This window comes from Netta rufina (assembly GCF_964035555.1).
Source record: "Netta rufina genome assembly, chromosome: 1".
Taxonomy (NCBI): domain Eukaryota; kingdom Metazoa; phylum Chordata; class Aves; order Anseriformes; family Anatidae; genus Netta; species Netta rufina.
Window position 1 is genome coordinate 174,712,897 of NC_140123.1, and position 25,545 is coordinate 174,738,441.

Consider the following 25,545-nt stretch of genomic DNA (forward strand, 5'->3'; position numbering starts at 1 on the left):
CGGAGGCCGGGGCCCCGCTCCCCTTCCCTCCCCTCCCCTCAGCGCAGGTGTAGCCCGCCCGGCCCTGAGGCGCGGGCCCGCCGCCATGTCGGGGCACCCTGAGGGGCGCCCCCGGGCTCCCGACATGGCGGCGGGCGGGTAGCAGGGGGCAGCCAGCGCTCCGCTCCCCGCCCAGCCCCCGTCCCCGGGGGGCTGCGGGGCGAGGCGGCATTGTTGGCCGCGTCCATCACTCACTCCCCAGCCCGGCTGACATAATGAATGCGCTTGGACACACCTTCCAGCCCGGCGGAGAGGCGCGGCGTGCCTCCAGCCGGCGCTCCGCTCCCCTCAGCCCGCAGCCCCGTCCCGGCCCGGTGAGGGGCCGCGGCGGCCGGGCTGGGCTGGGCTGGGGCGGGCAGCCCTCGCTATGCTGCCCAGCGCCCTGTACTGGGACCTGGTGGGCTCCTCGGCTCTCCTCAACCTGCCGGCGGCGCCGGGCTTCGGCAACCTGGGCAAAAGTTTCCTCATCGAGAACTTGCTGCGGGCCGGGGCGCCGCAGAGCCCTGCCCAGCTCCGTCCCCTCCCCGCCAGCCCCGTCCCCCTCAAGCTGTGCCCCGCGGCGGAACAAATCAGCCCCTCGGGGGGTCCCTTCCCGACACGGTGGGCTTTTCAAGTGCTTAACCCCTCGGCGGCAGACGGCGGCCGCCTGCCAGCGCGGGCTCCGGCGGCGGACAGAGGCGGCGTCTTCCCGCCGGCGGCCACAGGTGAGCGCCGGCCCCTGCCCGCGGGGCCCCGGGGAGCTGCGGGGAGAGCCCCGGGGGCGGCTCCGCGGCCGAAAACCTCTCGGGGGGGAGCGGGGAGCGCTGCCCGCAGCCCGGCGGCGGCTCTCGCCTCGCCACGGGGCTGCCTCCGCCGACGGCGGCTTTAAACTTGGCGGGCCCGCGCACCTGCGGGCGTAGTAAGCGAGGCAGGGCGCTGGGCTGCTGAGGAGCGCTTTGAATCGCTGCTCATCGCGGTTCTTGCAGGTCTGGTGCCTGCCTGGGGGGCTGAGGCGATTCGGGAGCCCGCCCGCGAGCAGACGCGGTCTGAGAGGCTGCAGGGGCAGCGGAGCCGAGCGCTCCTCAGCGCGCCCCTCGGCCCCGGCTCGGGGGGAGCAGGGGAGGGGGCGCGAGGTTTTCCTCGGAAATTGGAAATTAAATCAAGAGAAGCAGGCAATTTTCTATAAGTTTTGACAAAACCAGAAGGGGCAGTATGCACTCTGCCCCCCGAAAATTACCAACCCCCCCCAAACCCCAACCAATCAACCCCCCTCCCCAAACTAAAAAAAAATCTCAAAAAAATGCCTTTACAGCTACGTAAACGACCTGTAATTAGCGATTCGACTCGGTGTAAAAATGAAAGACAGTGCTTTTTATGAGGTGTCGGACCCACATGCAGGATTTGCCACTCCTGCCGGTTTCGCCCATTCTCTGTCAGCCCGCTCTGCCCACGGCTTGGCGCCTGGGGACCGCGCTCCGCCACCGGGCAGGCCTCCTGTCAGCCCAGCTAGTCGCTTCGAAACATTTTTTACAAAACTATTTTATCTCTTAGCGTCCTACATATGTTTAGTTTGAATAAAAACAGTGTTTTGAAGCATTTTTAGGAATGAGCGTTTCTGTCAGTCACAGAACTATCTGAAGTTGAATTAAAAGTTAATTCATAAAATTCAGCAGTAGACTCACCATGCGTATTTTGCCTTTCTGTTGTCATATATCAGCCTTCTGTAGTGTTTTCAGAATTTTCCTATATGACCATTCAGTTTTAAAGGTTCTTAAAATGAAAATAAGGCAAACAGAAGCACAGTTATTGAGCTAAGGCTTTAAGATGTGAAACCAAAAGGCTCGTTTTAGAACCACAATTATTATTTTTTTTCCAAGTGTAATTTTGCTTTAATTAAATCCTACAAACTGTTCTGCAAAATCCCAAGCATTTTTTGGGGTATTTGTCATAATGTATTTTAAGGTAAGGCAGGAGAGACTCAAATCAACGTACGTTAACATTTCTAAGTGTTCCAGATCTCACTGATGTAAGTGTATCTTAAGCACTTCAGTTATTTAAGTACATGATTATATTAGCCAAGTGTAGACCAGGTCAGGATCCAGGATAAATGTAATCTTTCTGGAATTAGGTGCATATATCTATTTTTTTTTTTTTAAGTTCTAGAGAAAATGCTGCTTTTCTATGCACAAAGCACGCATAAAAAGGGATACAGCAGATTTCCCAGTACTCATCACTACAGGTAAACTTTTTCCAAATATTACAGGAGTGACTGAGTGCAGAGTTTTTCAAGCGTTTGCTTTCAGAATTACTTTTCTTTCATCAGCCTATAGTGGTACCCATGAATTTAGCAAAGCATTGCAAGGTCAGGTCTTCCTAGCTATCTGGGTGGGGTCTGATCCTACATTTCTTGTGATCCCACAACTCCCAGAGAGTTCAGAGGGAACTCTGGGCTCAAGCACCAGGCCCTAACATTTGGGCAGTGAGAAATCCTAGGTTTCCTCATGCATTATGCACTCAGAAAAAGTCTCGTGCTGATGCAGAAGACGCACAACAAATATGTATATATAGCAGGAATATATAGATGCTGATCTGACTTACGTGTCTTAAAGTGATGAGTGCTCTTAGGATTCTGAACTCTTACGAGTTAGATCAGAACTATTCTGCTGAGCCAGATTTTGTGCTTTCTAAGGAGTCTCTTTAGCATAGGCATACTCTAGGGGAACTGTTCACATGCTGGACGCTGGCATTTCTGAGTAAGGCATGGTCAGGCTGCAGTTCCTGATTACGCTATGATAGGGCAAATGACTTCGTCAGATTAGGTGTTTTAAGTAAGGAATTTGTACCAGGCAAAGTTTTCAAACTGATGGATTTTTGTGAATATGCACTGATATTTGTAGGTTTTTCAGAGGAATAAATGCATCCCTGTTTAGACTCCCTAAACTATGTGATTTTTTGGAAAATCATGGTCTGAGTCTTTAGTAAGACTTCGGAACATAGTAAAGTAAATGTGTTTTTAATCTTTCTGAACTAGTAAGTCTTTACATATTGTGTAGGGACTAAAAATGCTCCAGCAAACTAGCTGTGCATAATACAAAGTTTTTAAAATAAAAAAAAATATCTGCAGAAAAGAAAACTGAAAAGCATCACAATTAGCAGGATAAGTAATCTGTATTGCTCAGGTATTCCAAAATTCTGGTGAGGCCACAAAAGTCTTCAGAAAGCAAAGCATATGAAATCACAACAGGGACCGAACTGAATAAACGGAGCCGTTTCACAGTTCCAAAACCAACATGTACCCACAGCACTTATCAAGGAAAGACATGAACAAAGCACTCCATTTTCAAATGCCTTTCAACACTCTGTAAAAATGCTAAAGAATGAAAAATTGGTATTTTTTCTGTCAGCTGGAAAACTCTAGTCCATGTCTGAAGCAGAGACAGGCTGGGGTGGGACTCGATCTGTGATGTCTGGTCATGCCAGCCTTTCCCGTCGTAACTCTTTAGCCCCAGAGTTTTATCAGCAATTTTCCATACATATTTACAGGTTTAAACTGTTTTAGTTTTATCATCCAAGTGTTTATCTGGTTATGTATTTGGAGTACTCCTCCAAAACTATCCTAAAGGAAAAACTGAACAAATACACACAAAGTATTACACCATAGGATACATCTTCTAATGAGTGAAGGAAATCTTGAAAAGAAATATCTTTATGTTCTCTGTCAATATTAAAATCACTTTCCAGCATTGTAATGATATTTACAGGTGAAATGTAATCAAATTATAGGTTTTTAAAATTTATGTTTTTTTGACTTAGAAGTACAACCACATGAACAAGCATCCAGAATTTAGAAATCAAAAGCAGAAGGAAGTGTTGTTAGATGTAAAACTCGCATGTGTTCTGCAATGGTGTGTTGGCTTATGCCACGTTCAAATTCCTGCAGGCTTTCTTGCACCTTGCTCTGAAGCCCCAGTGTTGGTGATGGAAGGCTGAACTGGGCCCACCAGCTTTAGCAGATATGTTAAGCACTCTGTTTCTATCCAGCTGAACTGAATTTCTCCTAACCCGTGTGCTGTGGGCTTGCTTCTTCCCTTTCAGGATCTTTTTCCTTGATAAAATAGAGGTGAAATTGTGTTTCTGCTTTGAGCTTCTGTCTTGTCCCTCTGCTTTGTGCTTCTGCCTTCTGCACTGCGGACTTGCAGCCATGGCTATATAAACCAAACCAGAATCTGGTTCTGCTTTTTAAGCTCTGGACACCTGGAGCGTGTTCTTCCTGGGAAGAAACATTTAAAAATTGCACTGTTGTAAAGCAACACTTCCCAGTGCAATGTGTTACAGCTATGCAGTTTATACTTACTCTGACAGTGAAAGGGTGAGGGAAGCCTAAAATAAAGCTTCTGAGCAAACTAACGGACTCTAGGTAGGGAAGAGGTCCTCAATTTCTGCTTGCTGATCTCAGATTTGGTCCTTCTCCTTGTACTCCAATGCTGTCATCACCATCTGAATAAATTAAAAGACTTGACAGTTTTCTCCAGCATTTTCTGACATAGGAAAATTACCTGGAGGACGGTGAGATGCGGCCTGCCGTAGCACAGACTTCAAAGAGGTCCATTCCACATCTTCCCTCATGACTCAGTTTCCCCAAGTACTGGTTGGCACCAGGTCACAGTGACCTCAGTGGGAAGTACCCAGTTACCTTGCTACCTGAAATTATTTTCTGAAAATCTCTGCTCTTCTCAAGTAATTTGCCCTGGAGGGAAAATAACAGTAATTGCTTTATATCTTGAATATTCTTACTAGTATATACATGGCAAGAATCCATCTTTCTGCTTTACTGTTGGTGTTTTGATAGATTATCAGAGAAAAGAAACCGAAAAGCACAATGAAACAAATAAAACAAACATAGCAGTGAGATACTTCCATTGCAAAACTTGCTGAAAAATTCATCTTACAGGATTTTTTTCCTAAAGCGTCAGAATACAGAATAGAATATGGTATGTTACATATAACACAAAAGAAAGGAATTGGAGCAAATATAAACGTAAACTGGAGGTATAGTAATAAAGATCCATTCTACGATATGGATATGGCTTCTGTTTCTCTAACTTCTGAGTACTTTACATTTTAATGCATTTAGCATCGCAACGTGCTGGTGAGATAGGAGAGACCTCTGCTGCTTAGAGGAGGAGCTGGAGCAAAAGGAAACAGCTTGCCTAAGGTAAAACAGAAAACTGAGAGCATTGCAGGGAAGTGAAATCAAGTCTTCCTCTCCTGGCTGACTCTTTAGACCAGAGTCAATTTTCTCCCTCGGTGTGATGACAGTAATTGTTTCCTGCAATGCTTGTTTTAACCAACATACTTTACTTCCAGCTTTTAGTAGAATCTCTTGTGACAACCAGGGGATAATTAAATTACTGAAATTAAGTGATTTTTTCCTTTATGTTGGATGTCCCCAGTGAAAAAAATGCTTATTAATTACTGATGTAAAGCCCTCCAGCTGTCAGACTGTGTCCTTGAGCAGCACATAATGCTGTAACTTTCACTAAAAGTAAAGGCAGAACTCTGCTCCTTCTAAGTTTGCACTAGCTGCTGGAACTTGCCATCTTCACTTAGTCAGCAAGTTGTTGACTAACAGGTCTCAAGATTTCTTTTTTGTTGGGGTTCCTGTGGGGTGGAGAGATCTATTTGGCATGTTCTTTTATGTCCTGACTGCCAGGAGCATTGAGATTCCTTCATTGTTTTAACAATCAAGTCTCCAACAGGACTGGAGATTGGAGACAGAGAAGTTTCTGTATCAGAAATCATAAACTGATTTCCCCCAGTGTAGCATCTTTTCCTGCTTCCAGGCCAGCAGTGTCAGCACTGGGCAGTGCCATCTCCTCTGGTGGCACAGGGTGTGCTGCCTCTGAGAAAGGAAGAGGCTCCAGAATTTGGTCCTTAGTGAGGTTTAAGCACTGCCAAAAGATCTCAGAACAGCACTAGGAAGAGCAATGGTGGAGGTCTGTAGAAAAGCAATTTACTGAGGGGAAACTGTGAAATTAATCATGCCTACAGTTAGCAAACTTCTTTCTGGAAAATGCACTTTATGCTGCAGCATGAAGTCTTCTGAAATCTCATAGCATATTCTCCATGCTTATAGAAAGCAGATGGAAGTGATAAAGATTAATCTCATCAGGCAAGTTCTCTGCATGAGTGCAGATTTCAGGCTTCATTGTGCTATGCTATTTTGCATTCGTAAGTTTCCCATCATTTTGGAAGGCAAATTCCCAGCCTCCATTGCCCAGCAAAGGTCTTCGACAGAAAATCTTGCTTAATTCAGCTGTGCAAACCAATTCCTACTCTAATTTTTCTAAGTGATACTTTTGTGTCAGTCATAACCCAACAGAATTCAGAATGTAATCTTTATAAAGTAAAAGCAAGTTCAGGTACATAAAGCAATAGGAGGCTCTTTCAAATATCAGATCTGTAGACCCAAAACCTTGTAAAGTTAGGCACGTAAATATTTTCAGTAACCTAGTCTGTGTTTCACTGAGGTAAGTCATCATGTTGGAGAACAAGTGGCCTTTGCTTTATGCTGAAAAGCTCACAAAAATTTCCTGTGGGAGGCTGCCTTTTTCTGAAGTTATATAGCCCGTAATTCTGTTGAGGTATTTTGTATGTCTGCTGATGAGTTTATCTCATCCACGTGGATCTTGGACAATTTGGTGGCCTTTGCTAAAGTCCCTGCTTCTGGAATCTTGTGACTATATGAATATCTTGGATTTCAACTTGAAGAAATATTTCCTTGTACAAATGTAAAAGGACTAAAAAGCCTCATGTGTTAAAAAAAATGCAGAATTCACCACTTGTTATTTATTCATTCTATCAACATCTAGCCAATCTGGAGACTTTGGGCTGCTTGGACCTGGCAATAATGCAGCAAGTAAAGACTGGTTCAGGTAGGAATTTGTAGCTACTCAGTGCATACTGCTGGAAGAAATGGTGCATTTTGGCCAATGGTAAGATTTGGAAGAAGGGTTGCAACAGTAGTTTCTGAACTAAATCAAATAAAATAATTTTAGTGTCTTTATGGCTGAAAATTATCATTTTTCCTGCCTCTTTATGGCTATGCAGAGAATTTGTGTTCTTTTGACGTTACCCATGAAGGATAGGGAGAATGCCATCTTACTTCAGCTGCTTAAAAAAAATAGGTGTCTTGTCTAATCTAGTTGTCTGAATACCTTGTCTAATCCATAGTCAATACAGAGACACCTCCAGAGGATGACACAACTTACCTTCTTAGGCAGCTATTTTAAGGTGATGAGTCATTATATAGAGCTGATTATCTCTTCTCATTGACTATTCAGGAGTCTATTCAGGAGACAAGGAGCTTAGACAGCACGCCAAACTTTTTGACAGAGAAGTGACAGTAATGCCCTTAAAATATTTAACTGAGAGTGAGAAAAGATTTTTTTTTTACAAGAACTGTTAAGCAAAAAGTGCTGGGGACATGCTAGCACATGGGTGTCTTGAAGCAGAAGGACAGAGTAGGAGGCAAAGCTGGTAAACCCACAGCTTTCCAGGTCCCCATCCTTCTCAATAGGTACAAGGTGTGGTGGAGATGGAAGCAGCCTTTCTTGCTGACACAGGAGAGCCATGTAGTCTTTGGCAAGTGGTGTGGGGTTTGGATGCTGCTTTGGATTGTCGCAATGCTGAAGTGCACACCAGAGTGTGACCATGCATTGTCGCCAGCCTGAGGCACCCAAGTTTCCTCAGGCAGAGAAACAAACCAAGCATACACATACAGCAAGGCATGCCCTGATAAAAGGGCGTGCAGATGGTGCCTCTGAAAACCAACAGTGATTCATGTGATCTGAGCTAATCTTTGGTGGGCTCCAGCATCCACAACGTTGCTGTAGATGTAGATAATCATGCTGTTAGCATATTTGAAGCCCTTTTTGATGACATAGCTTTTCTGGAGTAACTACTCTGATAATTTTTGAAAGCCCAGTTGAGACCTGTTATAAAAATGCAAGCCTGCTTCTTGCATTGGCTGCTTGTACAGGATTTCAGAATATATTTTTGGAACTACAAAACAATTTCTGTGAAAGTTTGCTGTGGTTTTAAAACTGGTCTGTGTATGTCACTCTGGTGTGCCCTTTGGGCTGGACCAGAGCATTCATGCTGCTGTTTTACAAGAATGAATGCAAACAGATAGTGATGTTAGGAGTGCAGGAAAGCCAGCTCTGAGGGATGCTGTACCACAAGTTCTCGCAGTCAGTTTTGCCACGTCCTTGTGGCGGTGACCGCCTTTGGTGGGAGATGGCAGCAGTTGTTGCTTCCTTCTCTTGGCCAGGGGCTCCCCACCAGCTGGGAAATGCTTGGGGGTGCACAACTGCTGCTGAAGCACCATGCTGAACACAGCAACTGCAGGAGTCTGAGCCATGGTTCACCCCGAGGCCCATGGCTTGTGGTTCAGGAGCAGAAATGGTGCCGCGTGGCTCAGCTGGACCACCAGCCTGGCACAGCTGCTGCTGGAGTGGTTGCAGGGAGCTCCTCAAGACATGCAGCTTTCCTGCAGCTGTGCTGGAGCCTGCTTTAGTCATTGCCAAGAATGGGTGTATGTGGGAAATTGCAGTTGACTTGTACCCACTTCATCCAGGTTTCTCAGATGAAATGAGATAATTTTAATGATATTTTTTATTTTCCTGCCAGGGCTGGAGCCTGGGCATCAATGGGGAGAGCAGTTTGCGAGGGCTTAGCAATACCCGGAGAACGTAAGGGCTGTGTTCACACAGCTTGAACTCTGTCTTTATTCCTGTGCTTGCTGTTGCATGTTAGCTGGCTTTCTGCTTCTCTGAGTAACTCTTCGGAGGTGTTTCTGCTCTTGTCACAAGACTATACAACATTTTTATCAGTGAACTATAAAAAGCACACTACAACAAGCAATATGTGCAGTGAAGGAGACCTGTGTAGGTAATACCTGAGGTTTACTGTAGGTTTGCTTTTCCTCAATAACCATTTGTCATTTGCCTCCTGGCTACTGGCCTACGCTATTTCCCAAGTCATTTCACAATGGTAGGATTAGGAAAAGCAAACAATGTCTTTAATAATATGCTGTTTTAAAATTACATATCCATTTCAACTGGATTAGACTTGGGAACCTTCCTGTCAAAATGCTGGGTAGTTAGAAGGAAAACTTCCAAGCCCATTACTGGCACGGCTTTTGGATGGCAAGGTTTTTCAATTTAGAATATCTTCAGAGTGGGCAGTATGTTTTAAAATGTCACTGTCTGAACTAATCTCTGAGTTTTAGCACCGGATGATCTCGAGTTTCATTTGCATGTTTAGTATCATTTTATTGTCTGTTGGGAAAAGGCTTTGAATTCACACAGCTGAATGTAAATGAGCATTATTACCAAAATTTTGCATGCGGCAACAGTGTCAAAAGAACTTATCTTGTGTGAAAATAGAAAAAGAAATTACTGATTTCATTTTAGGTATTTCATCCCTTTTAATTTATGATCCAATAAATTTTCTTTTAAAGCATATAGTACAATTTTTGGAGTGCCAAAAGGCATTTATGCCATACTCTGATGTTTCATTTTCATGCATCTGTGAAGCTAAACCTGTAAAGTCTCACTCTTGTGAAATGCTTAGTTCTCTACAGTGTCTGTTTTTATGAAATGGGAATGCCAAGAAGAAGAATTAGGTATCTTAGGTATCTATAGTTATTAGGATTTAGCCCATGTTTAGTCCGCACGGCTTGAAGTGAAAGCTACTTTTTTGTCACTGTACACTTCATTCTGGTCAATAAATTCAGAACTAATATTCTGACGTATCCCCAGTTTTCAGCCTTGTGTTAACAGCAAACAGTGTTTGCTTTAGATTGCTCAAACAACAAATAGTGGTAGAGTGGCCATGATATATGTGACCAGAAGGTGGAAACATAGACAATACTTTCCCTATGTGCTAGGGTGAAGCATTAACATTTTTCTCTACACAGGGCTTCCACGGTGGAGTTGAGTATCCCTGTGTTGTGCAGTTTCTTTACTGATGCAACTCTGCCTAACTCCTACGCTTTGCTTTGAGTGCAGCTGCCTCGGTAGCCATGATCTGAAGATACGGGTTGATAGACCTGACCTAGAGTTCACTCGCTCATCAGTGTAGCTGGAGCATATTAAAGAAGTTTATAAACTAGACATGCACAATGGGTTGTATGGTTTAGAGAGACATAGTGCTATTGGTTATTCCGTAGGATCTAGAATAAATCTATCTTGAGAAACAGTTTCAGGAACCACTTGGTTCAGAGGTACCTTCATATAAGGTATCTGCATCTTATTACTTAAACAAATGTTCTCCCTTGGAGGGGTATGTGCCATGCAGGCAGAAAAAAAAACAGTTGAGTGAATTAAGCAAAATGGCCAAGAAGGATGATTTCCATTGACTTGAGCAGATCTTGGAGATCTCTCCTGTTTGCATCATTGTGCTGTGCTAGTGCACTAAATCATTGTCAACAACATTCATGGAAGTGTGTGGCTAGTTTGAGGTTTTCTTAAGCAAAATGTGTGTTTTAAGTTTTGACACTGATCCATTTCTTGGCCTTTGTGCTTATTTGTCAAGAAATTTAATGAATGGAGAAAACCTATCCTTTCCTATTTCTCAGATATTATATATATCTCAGATAAGGGTATTTATATAAATATCTTTATTTGCAGGAGTATGCTATCTATCTGAAGCAATAGCTTATTCAATTCTGATTTATCCAGATATCTCCTGGATGTATCTCACATCACGATGAGTACCATATTATCAAAAAAGAACATGGAACTGGAGAGAATTGAGAAACCATAAGAGGGAAAATCAGGGACAGGCCAACATGACAAAAATCATATTCCATGAATAAGATGCTCAATCTATGGTTAAGGGGAATAGGGCATTACAGCAGTCAAGGAATATTTGATACAAGTGTAAGGGAAGCAAAGAAATTGAGTTTGGTACTTTTTGTATGGTAAGTTTTATTTTTAGAAGTGAAATTTCAGAAAGAATTCTACCTTACTGTAAGGGAAGCTTGATAATGGCACAAAGAATGTGGCTGCCAAGAAAGGGAGGAAAAGCCTCCTTTGGGAGTTTCCAAAGTGTAGTAGATAAAACATTAGCAGCAGATAAAAAGTGTTTTGAAGAACAAGCTCTCGTGTTCAGGAGGATGGTGGGGATTATCTGGTAGGTCTTTTCCTTCTCCATCTCTGTGCTTCTTCAGTTACAGTCAAACCCTTTCCAATTTCCGTACTGCTCCAGCTGCATTGAAGCCTCATGGATACATAAGACAGATAAAATTTAGCTGCACTTTCTTGACTCCTTAATGTTCCTTAGAACACAGTGCCGTATTTGCTGGTCTTGTGTGAAAGAGAAGCTTTAGAATACTAATGTCTGGCATAAATCATTCCTTTTCATAAATGTTTTGCAAGCATGCACTCAAATATAGGCAATTAGTTCCTCTTGGAGTATATTTATATTTCATTACAATCAGCAAAGTGTTGATGATAAGCTGCAGTAATAAAACACCTGTAAATTTAAAGAAATTTTCACCTATCGTGTATGAATTCAGATAAAAAGAGGTGAATATTTTCAAAATATTCAGATTTAGGCTTCTACAGCAATATCTTATTGCTTTGGAAGGCAGCAGATCTGAACATCAGGAAACTTACTAAGATGCCCTAGTATGTATTCAGGAGCCTAATTTTGTGTCATCTTTCTTTTTAATTTCAGTTGGAAAAAAACTTTGAAAATTAACTCTGCTTATATACATTTATTTATGTTTCTTCCCGATTATTGATTTGTTGTAATTAATCTGATTAATTATGGAGACTTAGACAAACTGCAGTGCAGAGTGTAGAGCTGTTTATTTTCAGCCTAAACCAAGACAGGGAAGTGACAGATGCTGATCGCGTACAATTCTAGCAGGCATGATGTATCTATTTTCAAGAGAAAAAAAAATCCACGTTTCATAGTTGACTAATATGAGAGAAATGAAAAAATAATTAAGATTAATGAAAAAACCCATGAGCCTTATAGAAAAAAATGTAAGGAATTATTTGATAAGGAAGAATTTTTAAAGATTTATGATAACTTTAACATAGAGAGACTTCGGATTTATTGGTTCAAAAAATCTATAGAAATGTTACCAGATATTACCTAATTTTATGGGGTCATTTAGCCATTTTATTGTATTAAGCAGCGCCTCCTTCAGCAAGTGGTTTATTTAAATTTAGAGCACTTTCCCAGTAAGGTTGAATTCAACATCGGGATAGCAGAATCATGTTCTGTAGTCAGTGCCTGGATCGTGTCATTGCATTTTAAATATTTTATTCATAAAGGTTCCTCAGTTATGGAAGTCATTATTGCTTTGAGTACTAATAACAGCACTTGAGTACAAGCAGAACAGTCAGGATTCATTTTTAGATTTTTTTTTTTCAGGTATTATGCCAACTAGAGTTATTTGAAGTAACTTTCTTAAATATATCATACTAATTAATTTGACAATGCATTATTTAAACAACATGTTCAATCCTAATATTTAGAAAAAACCACATAATTATAGCAATTACAGAAGTAAATCTCACATCTTCAGTTTCATTCTTATAATAAATAAATTGCGTTTTCCATATTATATTTAAATGATACATATAAACTAGCCTTGTTAAAATTAAAGAGCAATTACTTGGCTTATCATTGTTTGCCTTAAAAATATCACCATCCCAAAAAGGAAAAAGAGCTTGTGGGGCAGGACTTTACACACTGACTTTTTGGAGGACTGTTGTTATGAATATCACCTAAGCTCAATGGATAATCAATTAGATCTATGCTTTCTCTGCAGCTCTTTCCAAACACTTTTTTCTCCGAGCCCCGCCATTCTACTCAGCATGCTGCGGTGGGTCCTGTCAGCACCCTGCATCCCCCACTGCTTTTCCAAGTAAGTTTTTATGCTTCATCAGTAATGCTTGAGTTATTCTGTAAACCAAAGCAGCAGGATTTAATGTGTTCTGGAAAACTAATTGGTGATGCAATGGCAGCAGCTAATTCCTTAGTAAAATCACAGCAATCCTATTCAGAAGGTTTCCAAAGATTTATCAAACTTAAGTACACTCAATTGTGAGAGATTTCTAATGGCATTGAGACCCCCAGACAGCGCTAACCTAGGAAATCTCCTTGTTTTCAGTTTGGTAGAAAAGATTCTTTAAAAATCAGTAACTCTTTTAAAAATCTGTGTCAATAACGTTTGCAAATAAGAAAAGAAAAGAGCTGAAAGATCATTAAATGGATGCTGCATTTTGATGTCTGTTAGGGATAAATTATGATTCGGGAAGCTCTAGCATTATTTATATAAAACAGTCATTCTTGTTGTAGCATTCAAATGCATGCGTGTTTAATTTTTTTTTTCTTTTAAAAATTATAATGTAAAAATATGAAGACACATTTTGAAGATAATTTTGGACAGTATGCACTTTACACCCAGGATTGAGACCTGGAATGCCTTTCCATTTAATCCAAATCTAAATTTAACCTTGACTGTGAAGTCTGCATGCCATGGTGTAAGAATATATATTCTGATTTTACATGTTTATGCTCAGGAGCACAAACAGAAGAGGCATTTCCTCAGCCTTCAAAATGGAGAAAAAGCACAAATCCTTTGTCAAATCCAAATGGAAATTAGAGTTCATGAGTGCTCTAGTATATACTTTTTTATCACAGTTGCATTCAAACCCTTCCTGGCTACGTGCATGTGTTTTATGAACGTTTCAGAAGGGCAGTTGCTAAGTTGAATGATTCTTGACAAGTGAGGCAGCAAATGCTGGCAGTTTAATGAGCTGCAAGTTTCTGAGCACCTCTTTAGGGGGCTGACACTTTCCCACAGAGCGTTTTACATGGCCCCGGCTCTCCCACAATGGCTGACAGCACCATGACCAATCACCACTTTCACTTTACTCATCCACACGCGACCTCACCACAATTTTTCACTGTGCAGATGAACTTTAGGAACCATTTCACATTGAAAAGGCCTGGGCAAGGGTCAGTTGCCCTTTTGTATGGCCATAAAGCAATACTCTATGTGCCAGTCTTTTCTCCTGTCTCACATTCCAAGAGATTTTCTGGACACCATTTAAAGCACTTGACTGAAAAATAAAGCAGTGAATGAAACTGACTTTTATAGACTCATTCTAGCTCATCTTCCCATATAACCCTGTCTACCTGAAAAGGGATTTAGTGGATGAGCTGAGTGTATACAGGGACTTGCTGAATACATAGGGCCATTATCAACTGTGGGGATTGTTTATTAACCAGGAGTGATACACTACTATTTTGGAAGTGACCTATTAATTGTCCATTTAACTAGAATGTATTGAGTTCAAATGAAAAAATGGAAACCATGACTAAAGCTTTTACTTGCTCCTTCAAGGTGGTCTCTGCCATGAAGGCAAATGAAGATTGTTCCACAGATTAAGGGGACATTTATCACTATATATTAGGACACAAAGGAGAGATTTAAAAACACACACACACGAAACAAAAACAAAAATCAAACCAGCAACATAGGAAATAGTTGGTAACAGATTTGCATTTATGTCAAAAGAGCACTAAACCTTTTGATGTGTGTTCAGTGCAACAGGTTGCAAACTGACTTGCTTCGTTCTAGAGAATTATTGCAATGAGTGAACAACTGCCTATCCCCACATACTAAAAATCTTTTAACCCACCAACTGAACTGTAATTTTTGAGAGCAGAGTCAGAACGCATTTTGGAACATGGGGCAATCTTATAAAATCATCTAGGCTAGACAATTGAAGATGAGTGTTCATTATCCCAAACACGAGTGGGGATCACCATTTTTGACCCAATGATGACCCAGTGGTTGTTTACTGCTGCTTATGAGTGTTGTGCTCATGATTTAATTTTGTTCAGTTGGGCTTTTAAAATCAGTCGCATACTGTGCCTTAGTCTACATGGAATCTGCCGAATCACTCCTCACTGTTACATTAGCCTAATGCAGGTGTTAAGCTGTACCCTACATACTGCCTCTATAGGAATTAATTGGCGCCTCAGTGCTCTGGCAGGAGGTTGGTTCTTTGCTGATTGACTGTTAACAAACAGCCAGGCAAGACAAATTTTAAGGGGTCACATAATCTGGCATCCTGGGTCCCTGGCTGACAACTCCATTGTGGAACTCCGCCTGGGAGTCACGGACCAGCCCTGTTAAGCTTCTTCCCTCACTGGTGTCTCTCATCTCGTGGTAAGGATGAGAGAAAGTAGCAGCTCCTCCACCATCAGACTGTACCTCCCAGTAGACTCGGGAATTGCTGATGATTCATCAGAAACTACTGGGAGGCTCTCTGAAAAAAGGTACCTGAATTCTGCAAACTCCAGCAAGAAGGACAGAAATCACGACTGAGGAAGAAGGGCTTGTGTTTGCCCCCAGCTTCATGAGCAGGATCAGATCTTGGTGGAGGGGCACGCGGGGCTATACGCTCCTCGGGGAAATACGAATCCAGCTTGCCCTTTACAGAAACCTCCACTGTGACATTTTGACGTTTGTGCTGCAGATAGTTTATTTTGGTTTGCAGGGAGTCTGACTGTGTCACTGGGTGATAAATATCAGGACAGTAACCAGTAGGGTATGATTTTTGTATCAGATCCCAAATATCATTTTGAAAATTGAAATACATTTGTATCCATTCTTTATACTGTAACATTTTAAATCAAAATAATTACTTTGACACAGCTCAAAATAGGGGACAAATATAAAGATGGGGTTTTAAGATGTAGAAGAATTCAAGTGAGGCATGTCTAGTAGAAAATACTAAATGCAGTGGTGCCTAAACAGTAGTGCTTGACAGTGGCAATGTATTTTGGGGAAAGAACATTGTATATTTGCTTAGCTTCTAATATTCTTCCTCTGCTGGCCACAGTGGGAGGCAAGATACAGGGGTAATGTGTGTAACGTAATATCAAACCAGTCAAACACACACCACAAAAGTACCTAGTCAACTTTACAAGACAAACATAGACACTCTAATTCCTCACTGTCATCCATACACAGTTGTACAATACCCTCGGTGTACATGTGTTTGTTTCTCCGAGAGTGTTTAAAGATACACATGCCCGTGTGTATTTATGTATAATAAACCCAAGTTGAAAGGTGGCTTAGCCCCAAGGAACAGCTTGTGAAAGCTGCATCTGGATTTGATCAGTATTTTCAAGAGCACTATATTTATTGAGCAAATGTATTCAGTTCTGCCCCACTGCCTGTACAGTTGACTAAAATAGAATTTTTTCGTGAAAGAAGGTTACAATGTTTTAGAAAATATACTTTAGATGAGAATTTTGCAATTGGCTTTTGACATGGAAATCCTTGTCAGAAATTGAACTGCAACACCCCTTTGCAGCTGCTGTAACCTTAAACTGGGACAGCAATCTTGGTGTGTATGTGGGGAGGTGTCATCAACAGGACAGCTTATACCTTTAGAGTCCAAATTGCACGTAATATAAACCAAAGCCACCTTTGTGTCTGCCCTCTCACAGAAAGATCGTAGGTGTCCTTGGCTTTACAGCCACAGCATGGGTTTCTGAATCAAAGGGCAACTCTTTCCTGGACTGCTTGTAAGTGTCCCGTGCAATTATCACATCTGATGCTTGGCCCTGTTCAGCTAGCCTCTGGTACTGCTCCCTGGGTTTGGGGGCATTTGGGGAAGCTGGGACTGCTGGAGGCATACCGAGCCTCACCAGGACCTCTCCCATTACTCCACATCCTTCTATAGGAGAGGGAGTATGGCAAAGCACAAGGGCTTTGGGCTTTACTGGGCATGAAGATTTATCCTATGGGATGTCAAAGGATTAGCAACCAGGCTGACAGGAATAAGTCCAAGTACTCCCCAGATCTGTAGTAAAGAAATTGCTGTGATTTCTAGAAAAGCAAGTGAATGGCCATAGATTTTCTGAGAAATACTTCACTCTGAAAGCCTTTCATTGATAAACAAAACTTAAGAAAGCCTATTTAGTTTCTTTGAGTCAGTAATACAGACCACTTTTTATCTGGTTCTGCATCTCACATAAGGAGAAAATAAACTCCTAGGAAAACTTACTGCAGGTTACTCAGTAATGATAACGTGCAAAGGAAAGTGGAGAAGTTTCTCTGACTGTACTTGCTACTGTGCACGGGCCCTGTGTTAATATTCCTGTATGAACTCATCTGATTTACTTTTAACCATGTCAAAGGGAGACTTTTGACCACTGACAACACCTCTAGATCCAAGTAAGAATTTCACCCTTAATGAACACGACTGAAGCATTACGACACACTTATAACACCAACAAATCAAAAGTGGCACAGTAGTCTGCTAGCATTATAATGAACAGCACTTAATATTTTTCTACTCTGTGTTAGATACTGTGTGAAATTCACATCTATTTCCACTAGGAGAGGAAAGTGTCCTGCCTCTTCTGACCCAGGAGTCTAACTCCAAAGCCCGGAGAGGTATATTACGAAGAGCTGTCTTTTCTGAAGACCAGAGGAAAGCTTTGGAGAAAATGTTTCAGAAGCAGAAGTATATCAGTAAAACAGACAGGAAGAAACTGGCCATTAACCTGGGTCTAAAGGAGTCTCAGGTAAGGAATGACAGAACACCCATAACTTTTTGTCCTTTGAAGAAAAATCTTTAAAATGGCTTTGAAAGAGGAAAATTGAACAGCGTAGGGCCAGCCCTGAGCTCCTTCCCTGAGCAAAGACCTCAGTAAATCAATGGCACTTTTAACCAAAGAATGCTTGACCAAGTTCCTCGTTTATTTCCTGAAGGAGTACAATCAAAAGTTGATCACTCTATTTTCACACAAATGAGAGAAATGTGACCGCTGCATTTCATTTCCAACACCCATTTTGCTGTTTGATGCAGCTTTGGTGTAAGGATCTGTGCTGCATCTTGCTGCCAGATAAAAAAAAACACAGCATGGAGCCTTCCCGTATTCCTCTGAGCACTCTTTACACCCACAGATATACAGCTAGTAACAATGCAATCAACAGCACTTGCTCAGAAACCATTCTGTCCCAAGAGACAGGGGAAACCACCCTGCAGAACAAACTTAGCTGCACAAGGAAAGAACTCTTCAGAGTTCAGAGAAACTCTAGAAGAAAAACTCTGCATAGTGGACTTACAAAAGGCTCCAGTTTTACTTACTAATTCACATTTCATGTTTTGTTTTGTTTTCACACATGACTCTGCATATCCTACTGTAGGACTTCAGAGTTTACCTGAACATTTAAAAAAAATAATAAAAAAAAATGTGCCTGGCTTGAAGAGCACAAAACCTGAAAGAAACTGGAGAATGATGTTTGTGAGGGTTTTAGAGCAGAAAATCAGCATTGTAGCCACTGGCAGGTGGGATTCTGAAGATGATAGAGTAGACACAGGTCTCCAGAGTACACCTGAAAGAGAGTGAGAGTGAGAGTACAATTTTATTTCTTTGCATCCAGCAGTAGTGAAAGTGCCTAAGATACATATGGCAGAAGCTGTCTGGTGAGCAGAAAAGCCTGGGAATAGTGATGGCTCTCATCATTTTTATCATGGAGGTTTTCAGAACTTGACAAGGCCCCGAACAATTTAATCTAACTTTGCAGTTGGCTTTACTTTGCGTGGTAGGTTAGATCTTGTGGTTCCTTGCAACCTGAATGACCGACTCCATCTCAAGCACACCAACTATGAACAAAAAAGAAGCAGAGCATGAATGAAGCTGCAATCTCTGCAGGATAAACAATTTCATTTTGATGAAAATGTGCAATTGCACTCACCAGTGAGCTGCCTAAAAATTTCCTAGAACATAATCAAATTCCTAATATTACAACTATTTTTGTTGATCTTTTCTTCCATGTTCTTGATATTCAAGAGAGCAATGGGGAATAAAATATAATGGAGTTAGACACAGATAACAGCTATCATTACAGGAAAATAATTTTATGATAATTATAGGCCAGATGATACCCATGTCTTTTTTCTCATAAAAGGAAGAGTAGTTCCATGAATGTTAGTTCTTCTGGTTCTGACTGGTTGTGCTGGAGTAACAATACTTGCCAGCTAAGGTGATGATTCTCAGATCTTTGGAAGTATACTTCCTTCTATATCCTAGAAGAAAGTTCATGCAAATATTTAAGAAAGAATATAACCTGAATAATCTGCTTGGTCCCCCCTGCACACACCCAGTTCTTCTCTTAATGTAACAGTTCCCAGGTGTGTATTTTCCTAAACTCTTCCCAGTATTTCACGAGTGCATTTTGAATGCCCAAGCTTTGTGAATCAAAGTTTTTGAAATTCTGTCTCGAAAGCACATGATTCTAGGTAACTCCTGGAAAACTGTAGTTAGACAGACAAAATGTCTTTAATCCTAACTTCTGTGTCATTTAACACACATTTTGAAGCTATATGGCCAAGCTATGGTTGTGAATGGGACAGTCTTAGCTCTTGGGGTCTCTTTTGAAAAGGAAGTTTCACCTTGCCAGTACTATCACTTAGTTGTTAATGACAATGCTAATTTACTCTGAGAATCCTTATGAGTCTAGAAAGATGGTGCTATAAGAAATTGCAGTGTCCCTAGCACTGAGCTGTCATCTTTTCAGTACAAGCTAAATAATCACCTGCTTGAGGTGAGGAAATTCACAGAGAGTATTTGGCCAAGCTGTAATAAATAGGAATGGGAAAAATCCTTAGTTAATGTCAATCAGTCAGCTTGACTGGATATACTATAACATTAAATAGGGAGGTAACGTGAAACTAAGGGGATGGAAGGAAAAAAAAACTTATAAGAGCAATGTTGCTTAATAAAAAGAATGCTAATAAACTCTCATTAACTTGCCAACAGGTGAAAATTTGGTTTCAGAATCGAAGGATGAAGTGGCGAAACTCCAAAGAAAAAGAAGTGCTTTCAAACAGGTGCCTCCAAGAAGGTCTTCAGGAGAACTACCTCTCACAATCCACCATGAATTTTACCTCCCCATGCCCCTCTGTGTGGGAAGTGTCTCAGGAGCAGGCAAGTCCAAGGTGGAAGGAGAAGTCTCCAGGAAATTCTGAAAGACTGGCTAGTACGCAACCACCTCCAAGAGCAAATTCATCGCAGAGCCCACTGTATTTGTATCCTGACCAAGACACTGCAAATAAGGCAGTTACATCATCAGCTTAAAATATAGGGGCAGTTTGTAAATCGAGTGGAGAATACAGGCTTCAAATAAGAGGTCTTCTAAGACTAACAATATTTGGACACTGTAAAGCTAACTAGTTTATGCCTCATAAATTTGCTAAAGTCTAACACCATTAAAATGACGAACAACTAATGATTTAAGAAATACTTTTCAATACTCAACCTTTTCTTGTGTCTTTTCCAGTCTTTTACTGACCTTAAAAGTGGAATAGGAACTGATGGCAAGTAAGACGAAGTGAAGAGCATGACGCTGAAGTTTGGCTCTGATTTATACATCTGCACTGTATATAGATATTCATTAAAACACACTGATAGATGATCTCTTCTATCTCTCACTGCATTCAGATCAAGTAATTTTGTTTGCGCATAAGAATAATTCTGGCTCCCTGAAGATAGTAAGTTGCTTTGGGTTCTTTTTGAAATTGATTAAATGACACAATAGGTTCATATCAGACAAATGTCTAGTATGTAATTTTTAGTATGTTTCCTCCATCTGTCCTCACCTATATCAGTATCCAGCTAGTTCCAACTAGCACAGGCACACATCAGCTGGTAGCCATAGTAAAGTATGCAATACTAAAAGACAGCCAACCAACCCACACAATAAATGGACTGTGTTTAAAATGATTTGATTTGAATGCATACTGGGAAAAGCAATTCACTAAGTCCTTTATTTTATCCTGTGGATGAAACTTACAGCATTTTCAATTCAATTTCAGTGGCTTTTGTCAGACTGTAAGTGCAATCTCTTGTAATCTGTTCTGTATTTCAAAACTGCGATGGCAATATGCAGAATTACAGCCCAAATGGACTAAACAGCAGTGCTATAACTGGAAAAACTGCCACTAGAGCCTCCCTCAGTGAAGTACCTAAAGAGATGGCATGCTGTAGTAATCTCATTCCTGACTTACTCCTCTTTAAACTGGTGCCAACAAGTACACATAAGTATACATATGTATCAAAGACAGGACAGCATTCTGTGTAATACAAGAAGCCTGAAAAAATATCATTAAAACTGCTTTACTTGAAATGATTTGTTTGCTTCATCCACATTAAGGTAATCACCCTATGAATTCAAGGATTGATTTTTGTTCACTTGCAAGGCTTTATAGCTCAAAATGAGGGCAGATTTTTTTTTTTTAATCATACGTTTATGAATGTATTTGTCGAGAATAAAAACTAAAGGTATTATATCCTACAGGCAGAACATTTTGGAGAACGTTTTGACTTTATAAGGACTATTTCATTTCTGTCAGATTGATACATTTTATAGCCAAAGGAGATGATTATGATAATCTAGGCTGGCTTTTCTCATCATGCACACCATGAACGTCTGTAATTATTCTTGCCTTTGAGCTCCAAAGGTTTAGAACTGTAATGTATATCTTCCAGAAAAAAAAAAAAACAAAAACATACAATTGATATTTAATGTTTTACCTGGGGAGGGTGATCTAGGAGTTCTGTTGTTACGTTGGAGTATCTGAGAGGTGAAGTTTAGTTACGTTTACAGCTAAAAACCTTAAGACTGCCATGACAAAGCTTGTATCATTAAACCACGTGTATGATCAGGTGAGTTTTGCATTCAAACTCACACACACTCCACCTGAAACCTTTAGGAATGGATGGACCGATTGCCTACTCATGGGGATGAATTTGCCTTCCAGTTCTCCTGTGGAAATCATGGTGTCCTGCCCTGTTTGAGTAGTTCACGACAAGTGTTAGTGGGTGAGAGTCTTATGAATGGCACTGACTAGTGATATTTCCAAATTGACATCAAATGATCAAGTGGAGGTAGCTGTGCTTCCCATAGTGGGGGAAATTGGTGTGTGGCGGGGGCAATTTCAGGTTTTCCCATCTCACCTTTCAGGGGAATGGAGTCTTCACAGCTGCTCATATTCTCTTCCCACGAGTCAATCGAGTGTCAGTGTTAGAAGCGACTGCCTTATGGACAGGGGAGACAGGATCCAGAGCGCTCCCTGTGAAATTCTTTCAGCTGATGATGTTGCAAGCACTGGCTGGGAAGTACTGTCACAGCTCCAATGTGATGTGCTAAGCAGATCGCATGTGAACAACATCTCACTGAGGCAAAGATCAAGCGCGGCTCATGCAGAATTGGTTTCACAGTTGGAACGTCATACGTGTTTTCAATTGAGCAAGTTCTGGTTTCACCATAGTTACTAAAACTTACACCACTTTATGGCCTTCCAGATCTCTAACACCTCCTCATAGAATTCTTATTCCGCAGCTAGAATAAAGTTTCTATATGCCAGATAAACTATTCTTTACTTGTAAATGCTCATCAAGCTGACCTTGAAACCCAAGAAATATACCCGTGAATTTTGAATTGTATGTAAGAGTCTGGTTCAGTTAGTTGAAGTGGATTTAGCCCGTAACATATAGGACCTTGATTCCTCTTTTTAAGCCATTTAAGGAAGTTTCCCTTCAGTCCATCCCACAAAATCCTGGTAAATGAGGAATAGCACTCCCTGTGAACACAGGGAATCTGAGAGACTTACAGCGCCAGTCTTGTTGCGTGAAGGACTGAGTAATATGCATATGTTTTCTTCAGATAAACACTATTTCTAAAAGAACAAAGAGAACACCAATTCCACATAAAATCCCCAGTGGGTGTTAGAAGTACTTCATAAAAGGCACATTGCAGGCGTGCATGGCACAGAACGCATCTGGCTTGGTATTATAGTGATGTAACAGATACTGATGGCATCTCACTGCCAAACCCAGGAACATACCACTTTGACTTCAAAGATAAGACCTGGTGGGTGGGTTTGTGGCACGGTTTTGGGATATCGGGTATTTCCTGTGATGTGAGTGTTGTGAAGGATGTTTGTTGGGATCCTAGGGCTTGGCAGAGTTTAGGTACCTCAAATTCTCAACTGCAGTAAAACCCAGCTCTTCAGAGGCTCTAAACAACACAGATACTTAGTCTGGGCACCTCACTGTTTGTTCAGGCAACTTCTCAATGCTCGTGTATTATAGAATGCAACAGGAAAAGGGGGAAGGGGCTGAGACTCATTGCTCCCTTGGTTAGCAGAGCACCAGACTCAGGCGACCTTAGGCCATGCTGCTGCTGTAGGGCTCCTGCTGTACCATGGAGCATGCTGAGGAACAGGAGGGGCTTTTCTCACTCACCTGTTGGAGATTCTGCAGGTGGGTCTGAATGCAGCTCTTGAAAATCTGCTCTTGGGGTCAGGCACTCAGAGGAACTTCTCTGGTACCTCACAAGGAGGTGCCAATTTCCACTTATGGCTCTTGGTGTATTTTTATAATAGAAATCACAAATAAGTGGTGGATGACGCCAGTCTACCTACCTCAGACACAGCTGCAATCCCATTTGATTGCATTTGAACTGCTGCTAGATTTTGTAATTGAGAGGCAAGCCCTCCGGGGGCTTCAGGTAACTCTGCTAAAAGCTGGATTTGCTGGCCACACCTGTGCCAGCACTTAGTCTGGGGTTGTACACATTTACTGTAGAAAATAGTTTTTGAAAAGTTATCTTGTTTTTATTGGTTCCCTGCCAAATGGGAATTGTGTCGGTCTGCTTAGCAGAGCAGGTCTGCTTTAAGGCACAAAACTGCATTACTACCTTCAGTGTCAGAACAACAATACAGTGGTCAAGTGTCACTCCTCAGCTGCCCTAATACATCACATTTGTTTTATCCACTGTGATTTACTAGTACTGGGTTTTAAATACCAGTTGCCATCACTGTAGCCACACAGCTCCCCCGATGAATATATGTCCCACAGTCAAAAGCCTGACATAAATTAAGTGCCTTCCCTTGCTTCAGCACCCTCTACCAACAAGACCATTATGATCTTCATAGACTAGAAAGGAAGACAAACCAATTGAAAGCAACTTAGCTGTAAAGCCACAGCCCAAAGAAAGGCCTGGAGAGAAATTAGCGCCCAATTAACTTCAGAGTTCATTGTGAGCCATGAGAGACCAAAAGGCCCCTGCAGAGACAGGTTCACAGCCTAAGTGGACCAAGTTGCCATCGACTATGGAAGTCTTCAATGACCGTGCTTCTACATTATGTGCTTGGAGACTCGCTGGGTAAGACAAGCTGAGGTAGGTCAACCTGGTGCTGAGATGCTCCCAATGTGGTCTTGCACCTCAGTTATCTGCAGCTCCCACAGCAGCTTGGTTTCCTGGTGGTACTGGCTGCAATTGTAAATGATGAAGCTGGGCGTAGTGGATGGGGACATCGTCACAAGGCTGTTGCCTTGTTGCTCCCTCGATAGTGAGCCTCCAGTGCTCACCCAAGCACTCAAACACCCAGCAACACCTAACATTTAAGGAATTCTTCAGATTCTCTAAGTCCTTTTTTATTTACATGTCAATATTTGAGTGAGGTGTGAGGTAGCTGAAAGTTAATATGTATCATCCAGAGAAGATTGATTCTATTTTTTTTTTTTCCAATGTCTTATCGTCATTTTTAGGCTCTGCTTCATTTGTAAAATGTTTTCCACCTGGCAATAAACTGCAGCCACTGGCATAACTCCCAGCTATGGAAGTACCTAGTAGCATGTGCAGTTAATATTCCTGGTGCTCACCAAATCACCTCACAGCTCACACTGGAAACCAAGAAGCCTCCTCTTTTTAAAGGCTGCAGTGTGCACAGCCCTGGGGCTTGGGAATGACACCACTGTACCCCCCTCTACAGAAGTACCCCAAATCCAGAGACCACACTGCATCTAGGCTCCAGGGCATGGCCATTCTCTGTGGAGGAAGCAATGCCAGGTGCCAGGCACCACACCGCCACCCCCAGCCTCATCCTGCCCTTTTTGCCTCAATTCCATGCCCTCCCTCAGGCTCCTCCAAGGCCTGGGGCCTGCTGCTGGTCCTGTGGGCCTCCTAAAGGTCTGTCAGGAGGACAAATGATGCCCAGGGAACAGGACAGGACACTTGGGTACTGGGGCCTTCAGCCTGGGCAATGGCTCAGAGGGCAGGGAAAGGAGGCCTCGACCTGCGGCAGCTGGAGGGGTGTTGCCATCGTCCCTCTGGCCTGTCACTTCTGCTCCTTCAGTGGTGTTGCTTCCTTGCAGAACCCTTTCTTTATTCTGACTATTTGGATATGTGTTTTGTTTCCAGAACTTCAAGTGCTGCTCTTTTGCTATGTGTTTGTGGCACCTTCCTGCCTAAGGAATCGCAGCTAGTAACTTCTTTGGAGCAGGCACCTTGTAAACCACTGCACTTCTGGTGTCTGTGGCACAACAGGGACCAGAAACAAATTGTGAGCGCTCACAGCATCTAGCTGAGAAAGTACATTGGTATCTGAGTATCAACAGCGAGTG

The 25,545-nt window shown here is 41.9% G+C and overlaps 1 protein-coding gene across 1 annotated transcript; it reads left to right on the forward strand.

Moving 5' to 3' along the window:
• The first annotated feature begins 391 nt into the window (after positions 1-391).
• DBX2 (developing brain homeobox 2) lies at positions 392-25,359 on the forward strand. Its single transcript, XM_084306503.1, has 4 exons — positions 392-743; positions 12,872-12,967; positions 17,468-17,655; positions 19,897-25,359. The coding sequence occupies exons 1-4, from the start codon at positions 407-409 to the stop codon at positions 20,212-20,214; spliced, it is 939 nt and encodes a 312-aa protein (XP_084162629.1). The 5' UTR covers positions 392-406; the 3' UTR covers positions 20,215-25,359.
• The last annotated feature ends 186 nt before the right edge of the window (positions 25,360-25,545 follow it).